This window comes from Chiloscyllium punctatum, chromosome 39, assembly GCF_047496795.1.
Source record: "Chiloscyllium punctatum isolate Juve2018m chromosome 39, sChiPun1.3, whole genome shotgun sequence".
NCBI classification, from domain to species: domain Eukaryota; kingdom Metazoa; phylum Chordata; class Chondrichthyes; order Orectolobiformes; family Hemiscylliidae; genus Chiloscyllium; species Chiloscyllium punctatum.
Window position 1 is genome coordinate 48306107 of NC_092777.1, and position 13477 is coordinate 48319583.

Below are 13477 nucleotides of genomic sequence, written 5' to 3' on the forward strand. Positions count from 1 at the left end.
GCAGGTACAGCTAGCCCTCCGAGTGACTCAATTCTGTATCCTATCTCGGCATTCTAATAGTTTATAGACACCATGAGCTTCATCAAATAATCTCACAATTACAAGCGAACCTTCAAAGAATCAATATAAACATTACCTGAAGAGAAAAACTGAAGATTGTTGGAATTGATATGCAAATGAAAACGTGTGTATTAAAATTGTAGAAAGGTAAATTAAAACCTGTGTATGATGATACAAGGGCAAATTATTATCAAAGTTTATCAGTTAATGTAAATAAGTGTAGTTTCGATTCCTACAATGTAAAACTGGTGTTTAACACCGTCTTACGCAATCTGTAGTTTCTCTTTCAGGGTTGTACGTTCTTTTGCAAGAAATAAGTCGCCTTGTTTGTGGCCATTTCTATACTCTCTCATTAGAGAGAAGCGACTGGTGGTGATTGAACCGGGGTGGGGTCACCAGACCTCAAGACAGGGAAGAGGTTGAGAAGGAATGTCCTTCATGGTCACTTCAAACCGCTGATGGGAATTGAACCCACGCAGTTAGCATCATGCTACTCTGTAAACCAACAATCTAGTCAACTGAGCGAAAACGATTGCTCGGCGAATGGTATTGTCTTCAAAAACTGATCACATGTTTCCCCCCACCCACCAAACTATGCTTCTGTTGAAACACTGAAACACCAGTTTAATTTCGCTCATCGGGGAAATCGAAACTTGGAAGCTCAGCTGATGCAGGGAAGGGCTCGGCTCCAAATCTCCACGTCTCCTCCTAAAACTACGGCTTAAATGCAGTTGCGAATAATTTACCAGCATAATTATGAACCGTCAGGAGTACAGTTTTTTTGTATATTCTGATCAAATAAATGGTTTCCCAGAAATGACATTTAACGTGGTTTGTTTCATTTTACTCGCGACTGATAATTTTGAGACACTTCCTTGTCATCGCCCGGCCTTTCGGTGTGACGACTGGTGAACGTGCTGTTTATATGGTCCATTCTGGCATCAGTCAAATAAAACCCTCCAACCAGCTTCCCCCAGACCGGAGGCACTGGGAAGAGCTGCTGTGTACAGGACACGGAGTGCAGAAACTGAAGTGATGCTGCAGACTTCAGCTACAATCAGGTAAGTGAGTTTCATAAGTGCAACGATTCCATGTAATCGAGTAAAATGGGAGTAAAATGTTGCTTATTAAACAAATAACGCACAGTTAATATCGAGTTGGAAAGAAGTCGCAGTAGGAACTGTCAAGATGCATCTTAATGTAGGGGTCGAGAACCGATAGAAACAGTAACAGGAAGGAATTGATTTGAGCCTATGTGCAGATTAAGTAAACAAGTTCCGAGGAACTTGTTATGCTCGATTCGAAACGTTAACTTCTCTCTGCAGATGCTACCAGACCTGCTGATATTCTCCAGGACTTTCGGTTTTTATTTAGATTTCCAGCATCCGCGATATGTTGGTTTTGTGTAAGTAAACAGACTGCTTGGTCCTCTGGCACAGCAGGACTGTCAATATTCTATCAGGTAGTCAGGATGAACAGGTGGAATGTTTGCACAGATGACAGAATTACAGAATGTAGAAGAATGCAGATCCAATCATACCTGCGCTTTCATAAGAGCTGGGAGCAGGAGTAAGCCTTCTGGCCCTTCCAGCCCGCTCCACCACTCAATAAGATCATGGCTAGTCTTTTTGTGGACTCAGCTCCACTTAGCCGCCCTCTCACCATAACCTTTAATTTCTTTATTGTTCAGGAAAATATCTATCATAACCTTCAAAATCATTTACTGAGGAAGACTCAACCACTTCACTGGGCAAGGAATTCCATAGATTCACAATTCTCTGGGTGAAGAAGATCCTTCTCAATTCAGTCCTAAACCTGCTCCCTCTAATTTTGAGGCGATGCCCTCTTATCCTAGTTTCACCTGCCAGTGAAAATATCCCCCCTACTTCTAATCCCTTCCCTTCATACTTTTTAATGCATTTCTATCAGATCCACCCACTCTTCTAAATTCCGATTAATATAATCCCAGTCTACTCAGTCTCTCCTCATAAGCCAACCCTTCAACTTTGGAATCAACCTCGTGAACCTCCTCTGCACCCCCTTCAAGACCAATACATCCTTTATCAAATATGGAGTCCAAAACTGCACACTTTATTTCAGGTGTGGCCTCGCCAGTACCCTATACAGTTGCAACACAACCTCCCTACTTTTAAACTCAATCCCTTTCGCAATGAAAACAAAATTCCATTTGCCTTCCTAATTACCTGTAGCACCTGCAGACCAACCTTCTGTGATTCATACACAAGGGCACCCAGGTCCCTCTGCACAGCAGCATGCTGTAACTTTTACCATTCAAGTAACAGTCCTTTTTACTGTTATTCCTACCAATATGGATGACTTTACATTTATTAATATTGTAATCCATCTGCCAGACCTTTGCCCACTCATTCAAAGTATTTATGTTCCTTTGCAAAGTTTGACAATCCTCTGACTTTGCTGTGCCACTCTTAGTGTCATTTGCGAACTTTGACACATTACATGTGGTCCCCAACTCCAAATCATCAATGTAAATTGTGAATAACTGCGGTCCCAACACTGATCACTGAGGCACACCACTAGTTACTGATTGCCAACCAGAATAACACTCATTTATCCCTACTCTTTGCTTCCTGTTAGTCAACCAATCCTCTATCCAAGCTAATACTTTACCCACAATGCCATGCATCGTTGTTTTATGCAGCAGCCTTTTGTCCAACACCTTGTCGCAGACCTTTTGAAAATCTAGACACACCACATCCTCTGGGTCTCCATTATCCACCGTGCTCTTAATGACTTCATAGAGTTCCAAAAGATTAGTTAAGCATGACTTGCTCTTCGTGAACCCTTGCTGCATGTGCGTAATGGGACAATTTCTATCTGGATGTCTTGCTGTCCCTTCCTTAATAATAGAGTCAAGCATCTTCCCCACTACAGAAGTTAAGCTAACCGGTCTATAGTTCCCCAGGTTTCTTTCCCAGGTAAGTTCCCATAGTCAGAAAGGTGCAGCCAAGTATAGGTTTCCTGCAGATTCTGAGGGATGAAGGGAAATTGTAAGGATCAGTAACTAGTTTTTCATACTCTTAATGCATTTGGTGCAGCATAGTGGCTCAATGGTTAGCACTCCTGCCCCATACTGTTGGGGACTGGTGTTCAATTCCAGCCTCAGTGTAGACTTTGGACTTTCTCCCTGTGTCTGTGCAGGTTCCCTCCAGGTACTCTGATTTCCTTCCTTACTCCAAAGATGTGCAGCTTAGAGTGGATTGGGCATTGGAAATACAAGGTTACAGGCATAGAATTGGGGGTGAGTCTGGGTGGGATGCTCTTTGGAGAGTTGGTGTGGACGTGTTGGGCTGAATGGCCTGTATCCACACTGCAAGGATTCTATTAATCTCAGAATGTCCAGCTGCAAATGACTAGGTACACAAACTTAAGCAGGTTATAAAAAGAAACGAAGTACAGAATAGTTGCAAAGGGGAATAGTTAACATTTCATGTTCAATATAATTTCTTCAGAACTAAAGTTAAACAGTGCAAAGGTGCCATACACAACTCAAAACATAAACTCTGATTATCTCTCCAAGATGCTGCCTGAGTATTTTCATAACTTTGTGTTTATTTCAATTTTTTTAGCATCTGCTGTTAGTTCAGTCTTTTAAAGGAAGGTGCCTAGTTATCCTGTTGATTGGAGCAGGTTATCTAGTGCATAACCTAATGTTAAGATGGGTCACTGGATCTGTAAGTAGATTCCCTTCAGCCCAAACTGACCCTCCAAAGAGTAGCTCACCTAGACCCGGTTCCCTCTGAATAAAGCACAATAGCACTATGGGCAATTTAGCATGGCCAGTTCACCTAGCCTGCACATCTTTGGACTGTGGGAGGAAACCGGAGCACCCGGAGGAAACCCACGCAGACACAAGGAGAATGTGCAAACTCCACACAGATAGTCACCCGAGGCTGGGATAGAACCTGGGACCCTGGTGCTGTGAGGCAGCAGTGCTAACCACTGAGCCACAGTGTTTTCTGTCCATAGATGCCACCAGACCTGCAGAGTTTCTCCAGCACTTGTTGCTTTTGTTTCAGATTTCCAGCATCCACAGTTCTTTGCCTTTTTTTCATTTCTGCTTGTGACTTTTAGAGAGTCAAATTAATGTACAGCATGAAAACAGACTCTGGTCCAAATGATCCATACTGACCAGATATCCTAAATAAATCTAGTCCCAATTGCCAGCATTTGGCCCATATCCCTTGAAACCTTCCTATTCATATACCCATCCAGATGTCTTTTAAATGTTGTAATTGTACTAGCCTCCAACAGTTCCTCTGGCAGCTCATTCCATACACGCACCACCTTCTGCGTGAAAATGTTGCCGCTTAGGCCCCTTTTAAATCTTTCCCCTCTCACCCTAAACCTATGCCCTCTAGTTCTAGTCTCCTCCCCCACCCCAAGGAAAAGATCTTGTCTATTTATCCTATCCACGTCCTTCATGATTTTATAAACCTCTATAAGGTCACCCCTCAGCCTCCGACATTCCAGGGAAAATAGCCCCAGTCTATTAGCCTCCCCAATAGCTCAAACCTTCCAACTCTGGCAACATCCTTGTAAATCTTTTCTGAACCCTTTCAAGTTTCACAACATCCTCTCGATAGCAGGGAGACGAAATCGAAGAAAACAGTGGAGAGTTTGACAGATGAAAAAGAAGAGGCAGTAAATGGTAGAAGAGATGGTGGTACAAGACAAAAGGAGAGGGTAACCGGAGTAAGAAAATCCAGGAGTAAATGAGAGCAGCAAAGACTTCACTTGCAACTGCTTGTGTAAAAACAGGGGCCAAAGTGACGATCTGCGGTTGTTGAAGGTATCAATTCTGGGAGGCTGGAAAGTGCCTTATCAAAATAAGACTGACTGATACTCAACATTATTGGGACAGCTCAAGGGTGGTTGGAAACAGATCAGAGTAGAGTGGGAAAGAGAATTATAGAGAGAAAACTAGTTTAAAAAAAAACACAGTAATACTTGGAAATACATGTAGAGATCATGCTGAAATATCATTTTGAAGCATACAATCTGAGACGAACCAGTATGTTTCATTTGCCAGTTTTACTGGATTTTCCCTTGGGGGAAAATTAAGAGTTTTGGGTGATGCTTGCAGATTGGACAGTGGCGTTTGACAGAGCAAGCACCCAAGTTGTGTTTGATCTCTCCTGGAGAAGAGCTCATCAGCAGCAGCAAATGTATGTAATAGAAAGAAAGACATGTAAATTGGTGCTCCAGATGGAAGTACAGTTTCAGGCCTGGATTGTGAGATATAATGAGTTGTAAGTCGAGGCTTTGCAATTCCTGCATTTGAATGGGAATATGCCATGGACAGGGAATGGAATGTTGGGAGTGCTGAAACGGGGAGGAGAGGGGATCTTGTGTTTAGCGGTGGCGTCATGCTGGATGTGGCAGAATATGGAGGCTGGTGAAATTGAAGTTGAGGATAGAGGAGAAATCTTATTGTGTATCTAGGGGGAAATGCAAGTGGGGAAATGGAAATGTTTAGGCCCCTATCAATTGGCATGGAATAATATCCTCAGCTGAGGCAAAAGGAGGACATTTCAAAGGTGCTGGTGTAGCAAGTGGCAATGCCAAAACAGATGCAATAGGAGTGGGGAAACTAGGAAAATGGACTAGAGTCTTTGTAGGAAATGGAGTGGGAGGAAGTGACATCAAAGTCAAGGTAACGGGGAAAGCCAGTGGGCTTAAAGTGGAAGCTATTTTGCTGCAGTCTGAACCAGAATGATTGGAAACTTGGTATCGTATTTGACCAAGATGAATTTCCAACTAGTGCAATGTCATTGAGTTACACCCTACACCTGTTTCCATCGCATTGAACTATTTCAAGGCTGACATGGACAGAATCAAGGGTTATGTGGGAAAGGCAGAAAAGTGGAATTGAGAATTATCAGATCAAACATGACTGATTGAATGGCAGAGCAGATTTGATAGGCTGAATGGCCTACTTCTGCACCTGCATCTTATGGTCTCATACCCAACTCAGCTCCTGCCTCAGTTAATTTGCTGTGGAGATCCTTATCTATGTCTTTGTTACATCTAGACTTAGCTAATTGACTCACTTCTGGTGGTCTTCCACGTTTGAAAATTGTCAACTTGACATTGTCAAAACTCATGCCAAATCCAATTCTCCCATCGCCCTTATATCAATAACTTCCATTGGTTCTCTTTTCAAATATTGCTTTCATTTTAAAGTTCACATTCTTGTTTTCAAATCCCTCTATAACCTCACCCCTTCCTATCACTTTCAAGTCCTTTAAACCTACCATCATTGTAGTGTTTGTACTCATCTAACTCTGGATTTTTGAGCCAATTTCAGACATTCTACCATTGACAGCTTTGCCTTTCAGTTAACTGGGCCAAACGCTTTGGAATTTTCTCTCTCCTCCCCCCCGAGCCTTGCTGACCTCTTTCAGGATGTCTCTCCTTAAATTTTAGCTAACCATCCTATTGTGTCCTTCAATAACTTATTGTAATATCTTATTTTGTAATATTCCAGGAGGCATTTGTTTCACTTTAAAGATAGCAAATACATGTTGTTGTGGCCAGTGATTAATTGCAAGTTTTCCAATTGGTTTTGATATTGTCTAACAGAACAGTAAATAGTTATTACATCATTTGTTATTTGGAAAATCGCTGACATATATTGAATGGATTTCTGAACAAACAGATGTAAATACTCAAATCATCTAGTGTAAATCAGCAGTTATATGTGAGAGAATGTTCTTTTGACCGTTGTGGGAACTGTCCAGATTCTCTATGGCACTGCCCACTGCTTACTGAGACTCACAGCTATTAAATGCCAATGAATGAATCGCACAGTATATTTGGGTAACTTAATTTAGACTGCAAATTCTCAAATTCGGAAAATTTATTTTCTTGCATCATGAAACTATCTTTTCTAGCACCTTTATTGAAAGATCCTGTGATTTTCCATTTATATGCAAAACATCATAGTGCCGAGGGGCCAAATATTGCTCCTTCATGAGGGGGAGAGATGACTGATTGGTGAGTTTAACCAGAAAGTCACCAATCCTTAAAAAGAGGGGGCAAGGTTGAGAAGGCAGAGTCTTCATAATGACCTCTGCTGACACAAGAATTGAACCTACACTGTTGATATCACTCAGTAGTACAGATTAGCCTTCCAGCCAACTGGAATAACCAACCCCCATAACTTGACCAGGTTTCATTGTAGCATTTACTTTTGTATTTTTGTGCTGTGACGCCCATATTTTTGAAAAGTGCTGTTGTTATGTTTAAAATTTGCAGCAATTGACAAGTCATTATTGTTAAGGACACTGGTGATGATTCATTGTGGTCTAAATTCTATCATACTTTCCAAGACATAATTGTCAATTACGTGAGGAACTGATGACAGTCAAGAGTGGCTCGATTGCAACTTTAAAAGCACTAGGTTGTCAACCACCTGATGAAGGAGCAGCGCTCTGGAAGCTAGTGCTTCCAAAGGAACCTGTTGGACCTGGTGTTGTGTGATTTTTAATTTTGTACACCCCAGTCCAACACCAGCACCTCCAAATCTTGATTGCAACTGTTTTCATGATTAAAATGACACATCAGATAAAAAGAACATGTAAGATTTCCTTTTAATATGGAGAGGCACACACAAAAGATGAGGAATTAAGTTTAACTCATGCTTTAATTCACTACCTCATAATTTCATGCATAAACATTGATACCCATTCAATATTGAAGGCAACATCAGATTGGTATTTAAAGAAATTGATTCCTCACAAAAAGAAAGATATGGTTGCTTGATTTGGAACCAGTTCTATCTGGATTGTAGGCAGATGCTGAGTTGGTAAGGTGGTCTTGTAACCAGTTCCTAGTATTGAGGAGGCACTAGAAACAATTGCTAACTTGTTAAGTTTATTTCTCTCCTTACTTGACATTTGTTCACAAACATTCTTGACCAAGTTAAACTGGATGGCAGTTAGAATTTGAGGCACCAGCTGGTTTCTCCTTCTCATCCCAGTAACATTATAACCAGCTGTAGCACCTTCACCAGTGTTGTTTCTGTGATAACTTTAACCTGCCATAATGAATCAAAGCTGCAGTGGCCTTACTGTTCAGTGTGGTGAAGCTAATCACTGAACTATCCACACAGGCATATGTGGCACTTTTGAATTCTTGCTTGCATTGAAATATTGAATGTTTGCGTAAGTTAATTTTTCCAACTCGGTTGATTGGTCTTCCCCCATGCTTGATTAAATTATTAGTGGCTCAGCTACATTCTTCGCCCTTTCAAAAGCCCTAAGATGCTCACCTTCTTATTCCCTTCAATGACATGACCATGTCTAACCTTTCAGGAGCATGTTGTCATTTGTCAGCTCACTGTCAGACTTTTCAAAAACATCCTGTTGTAATCTTGTCGCTTCAGCTTCCAGCTTTCTTCTTGCATCAATGTTGCTTTGCGCAAAGTCGCAAATGCTCGACTTTGTATTATAAAATTGTTCTCCTTATCCTCTCATGTGGTTGACCAGAAAACCCTCTCCCATGGGACAGCCTTTGTGTAATTTTGCTTCTTAGCCAGTGCCATCTGCAGAAATGGCTTCCTTACTTATTGCAGTTCGCTCATTCTTAGAGTTCTTCCAAGGTATATCCTTGACCTCTCCTCTTTCTCATCTACACATTGCCCATTATTGACAGTATCATTATTCATTGAGTCAGCTGCCAGGTATAAAAGAATCTTTTAATCAACCTGCTCAGAGATGTTATTAGACACCTTGAGAGATGCTGAGACTTGAACGCAGGTCTCATGCCACAAGAACCCGAGATGGAACGACTGAGCTTTACTTCTTTATCACTTCCTACAGGCCACACTATCTTTATGTTGTAGGACTGCTTGCCTCTTATTGCCATGGATGAATATAGATTTCTGTCAACTGAGCATCCTGATGCCTGTTGGCAGAACTTGCTGCCCCAATAAAAATCTCGATCCCTTGCTGCTGATTTGCTCCTGGGCTGCGATAAATGCTGCATGCGCTTTATTGCTTAATTCCACCAACTTCTACAACCTCTTTCAGCTTCTCACCCATCTCTAGTTATTTGGTCCTCTGAACTGTGTGTTTTTTTGCCCACTCCTCTCAATCTTCATCCACCTGTAACCACCCCACTTTGCTTCGTCATTGGTGACAAATCCTTTGGATAACTTGATGCTGCTTTCTGAACCTTCCCAACAAGACAATTTTGCCCCCCCACCCCCACCGCTTCTTTCCTTCAGCTTTCAGGAGGGTTTTAAATTTTGAAATTCCCTAATCTTATTGTAATAGTTAAAAGTTGGAGTTAGTTACAATATTAGGTGCTTTCTAACTGCTCACAATTGACAATATAACTACTATGTTGCCACAAGGGTACGGAATATAACATTTACTTTCCCATGAAAAAGAATGATTAGCTTTGGTTGATCAGAGTCAACATGTTTAGATTAAAAATCAATAACCTGGTGAGAAAAGAATCATTGTCAAACTCAAATCAATTCTGCATAAATTGTTTTAAAGTGAATTACTTTTCCTATATTCATGTTAATCACAGTCTGTAATATCTGTTCAAATATTATTTCAGCAAAAGATGTTCACTCTAAAAAGTTGTAAATGTTGAGATTGAAATGGAAGGCAACGTTGTGCAGCCTGAAGTGGCACAGGAATTCCAGGAAACATCTGGATTGGAATCATCCACATCACTCATCGATCACATTCCTCATCCCTCAATAGAGTCTGCATTAGCTATGTCTGAAACTGTAGCCTCTGATTTCATTGATATATCTGGAACTGTAAGTGAGCCTGGAATTGTCTCTGAGAATTCTACCAATGTACCTTCAGCTAATGAAGCAACAGCTTCTCTCTCATTTTCTGAAAGTTCCATTCAAGAAAGTACCTGTCGTCCTGAATCTGCAGAGAAGAGTTCCGAGGTACAGTATCATCCTAGTCTTACATCCTTGTGACAAGCACACATTCCTCTATGCATTTTGGTCAGATAAGGGTATCGCATACAGAGTGCAAGAACAGTTTATAATTAACCTAGTTAATTCATAGTCAAATATATCACCTTTCCTTCACTGGGTCAAATCCTATAACCCTCTCCCTGATGACTGTGAGTCTACCATGGTCAGGCAGTGGTTCAAAAAGGCAACTCACAGCCACCTCAAGGGCAACTGGGGTGGGCAATAAATGCTGGCCCAGCCAATGACATCGAAGTCCCAGAAGTGAAGAAAACAAGAATTGTTCAATCTACTGAAGTGAACTGTGGGGCAGAGGCACTAGGGATGGATGATGTGCCAAAATCAGCAGAGAAACCATTGAGCAACATGACGTAGTCAGAGAAGTTGTTATTTAGGACTTTTATTTTGACTTTGCAAAAGCTGAAACAGAGGAACAAATCTAATTAATGCGATTCCAACATGGAATTGAAGGAAGGTTTGCTATGGAGTTGATAGGTGACAGATCATTGAAGGATTTTGTAGAGGAACAAACGATTGGAAATTGGATGATCATTGGATGGTCTTGAGAGTTTGACTTGTGTTTTGAGATGAGGTTTGATGATAGTAGCTTTGGAAGGGAGAAAGAGTATACTTGAGGGAGGATTGTTTATCATTGGTAATTGGTTATGGGAACATGCAAAGTGAGTTTGGGCGATAAACAGATTAATGGGAAGCAGGACGTGAACACATTGAGCTCAGAGGTAACTGATGCCAGTTGGGCAGCAGTAGGAATCGTGCATTTAGCCAGTGTCCCATGTTAGAGAACAGATGATCAATCAAATCTCCTCATCATGACTGAAGTCTTGAGAAACCACACATTTGAGTGAGGATGATATAGACTTTGTTGGGGCACCTTATGTTCAACAACCAGCTGACTCATGAGGTACTTGACCGTGCCAAACTCTTTGGTATCAAACCTCAACAAGAGATGAGCAGAGAAGGCTGGGAAAGGAATAAAACACCAGAGTGAGGAGACCTCTTTGTAATTTGCACAAGCATTTTATTCCTCTCTGCACTGTGGGATAGTTGCAATCGAAGTGGTTTACATTGTACTTCAAGTAGCTCAACTATCATGGTTTATTTAGAGATAATATTACAAATCTGAATTTCCAGCAGGTATCATTACCTAATGAAGTGAACAAGGTGCAGTCTGCAGCAGGACAGAAATTCCAAGAAACTTTTCCAAACTCAACCATGCCAAATGATCATCAAAATTCAGTCTTATTAGAACCTGAATCAAAAATGCTTGAAATTCTAGCCTTGGGTGACATCGATGTATCAGACATTGCGAATGACAATATATTGAACTCAATATCAAGCATTGGTGATGCATCAGCTTTGAAACAAAGACTTTCTCCTTCACTTCCTCAAAATGCAACAAAAGGAACAATGGACACACAAGAACCTAGAAGAAAGAGTACTAAGGTATGTTTGATTTCACTGATAACCTTTTTTTCTTGTGATGTTTTTGCATATTTTGTGAGTATGGTTTTGAGGAAGAAGAAATCTTTACAGAGACATTTCTGGTAATCTGAATGTAAAAGGATTTGTAATGATTTTTCAAAAAGGTACTTGACAAAGCAATCAGTGTTTCAATGCTTAATGTAGATTGACAATTGGGAAGCTTTAGTGTTTTGAGTATCTTGGTTTTTTTTATTTTTAGTTTTTAGTCAAAATTGTCTTCTTCCTTGCTGTGGCACACAATGGAGACTGTCTCTGAACTGCCTATGAAAATTTGTTAGGTTTATTGACCTGGTAACCATGCAGTTAAGGTGAATTAGTTCTATGTTAAGCTTGTCCTACAAAATAGTCAAATTTTACTTGGAAGCCAGACATTTGTTCATCTGTCATCTGTGCAATGATTCCTATTATTATCTCTTTCTCTGTGATCATTGTCAGTCTATCTTCAGACAGCATCCAAGGAGCAGGAGAATCGACGTTTCGGGCAAAAGCCCTTCTTCAGAAGAAGAAGGGCTTATGCCCGAGACGTCGATTCTCCTGCTCCTTGGATGCTGCCTGACCTGCTGTGCTTTTCCAGCAACACATTTTTCAGCTCTGATCTCCAGCATCTGCAGTCCTCACTTTCTCCTAGTCTATCTTCAGAGCCCCTGGATAATTTCCAACAATCTTTAGCATGAAAATCAAACCCTATGGATGCATTTTCCACTTGAAATGATAGCTGAACAAATCTGATTATTTCTGCAAATGTCTTATTGCTATGAGACCCCCTGAGATGTGCATTCTTTAGGGTGTAGTTTTGCTCGCTTGGAGGACTTGGAGGTTGCCACTAATGATGTTACCTAGCCAGGTAATGAAACGTCTGGATATCAAACCTACAGCTCAGCGAGCAAACCTACACCCTAAACCTCAACCTGAGCTACAAACTTTGCATGTGTATTCTTAAATCTGTACTTTTTTAATTGATCGATTATGATCCAATTGATTTTTGATTGTTGTGCTATGAAATCCTTCTTTTGTCTTTTTGCTTCTTCACATTATTCTATAAATAAATGCAATGAAGTACCTTAAACCTATATACATTGAGCTGGAAGCATGCAATCTTCCTCCTTTTGGAAGAGTAAGAGTAAGATATTCTGCAATGATCTACATGTCATACATCGGTATCAATTGTTAAACTGGGACTGTTATCACAAACATATACAGCCACAATTTCACATCTCATAAAGCCAATGAAGACTATCTCTGCCTATGTTCAAAACAAGTTTGTTCTGAAGCAGAAATTTAAAGTGTGAATTTTACATTGAGACTTGGGGTGATTAGATATTTTCTGTGATACAGGGAAACCAGGAACTGAATAGGAAGCAGAATGAAAATAATCAAGCCCCCGCTTTACTGGAGAAAGCAAGAAAAGTGCCTCAGTTCCCTGGTGAAAAATCATCAGTAGATCCCACCCCAGCCATGTTTCCGGATCAGCAGCAGAAATGGAATGTTGCTACAGCATTGAAAGAAGGTGAAACTTTACCTAAAAACCAAGGATGCTGGAAATCTGAAACAAAAACAGAAATTGTATGAAAAGCTCAGCAGGTCTGGCAACATCTATAAAGAGAAAGCAAACTTAATGTTTCGAGTCTGGTGACCCTTCTTCAGAATGTTCTGAGGAAAGGTCTCCAGTCCCAAACTGTTAACTCAGCTTTCTCTCCACAGATGCTGCCAGGTCTGCTGAGTTTTTACAGCGACTTCTGTTCTTGCTTCTGGAACTTTGTATTCCTACTCAAATAAATGCAGGAATTAGAAATTTACGACAGAAGAGCATAGTCATCCACTTGATGTTTTGATAATGTAGCATAGACTTTCTGCTAATTACTTCTTATGAAATACTGGAATGATTAAAGGAGAGCTGCTGTTTCTAATGTACATATGTGGCCTGGA

General features: G+C 40.7%; 1 protein-coding gene across 1 annotated transcript in view; it reads left to right on the forward strand.

Annotated features, from left to right (window-relative positions):
- The first annotated feature begins 1078 nt into the window (after window positions 1-1078).
- Window positions 1079-13477, forward strand: part of LOC140464041 (E3 ubiquitin-protein ligase rnf213-alpha-like) — a 158271-nt gene continuing 145872 nt past the window's right edge. Inside the window, exons 1-4 of the mRNA XM_072558680.1 lie at window positions 1079-1121; window positions 9673-10018; window positions 11204-11512; window positions 12887-13058. Coding sequence (XP_072414781.1) covers window positions 9716-10018; window positions 11204-11512; window positions 12887-13058 — 784 coding nt within the window. The 5' untranslated portion in view covers window positions 1079-1121; window positions 9673-9715. The remainder of the gene's footprint in view (window positions 1122-9672; window positions 10019-11203; window positions 11513-12886; window positions 13059-13477) is intronic.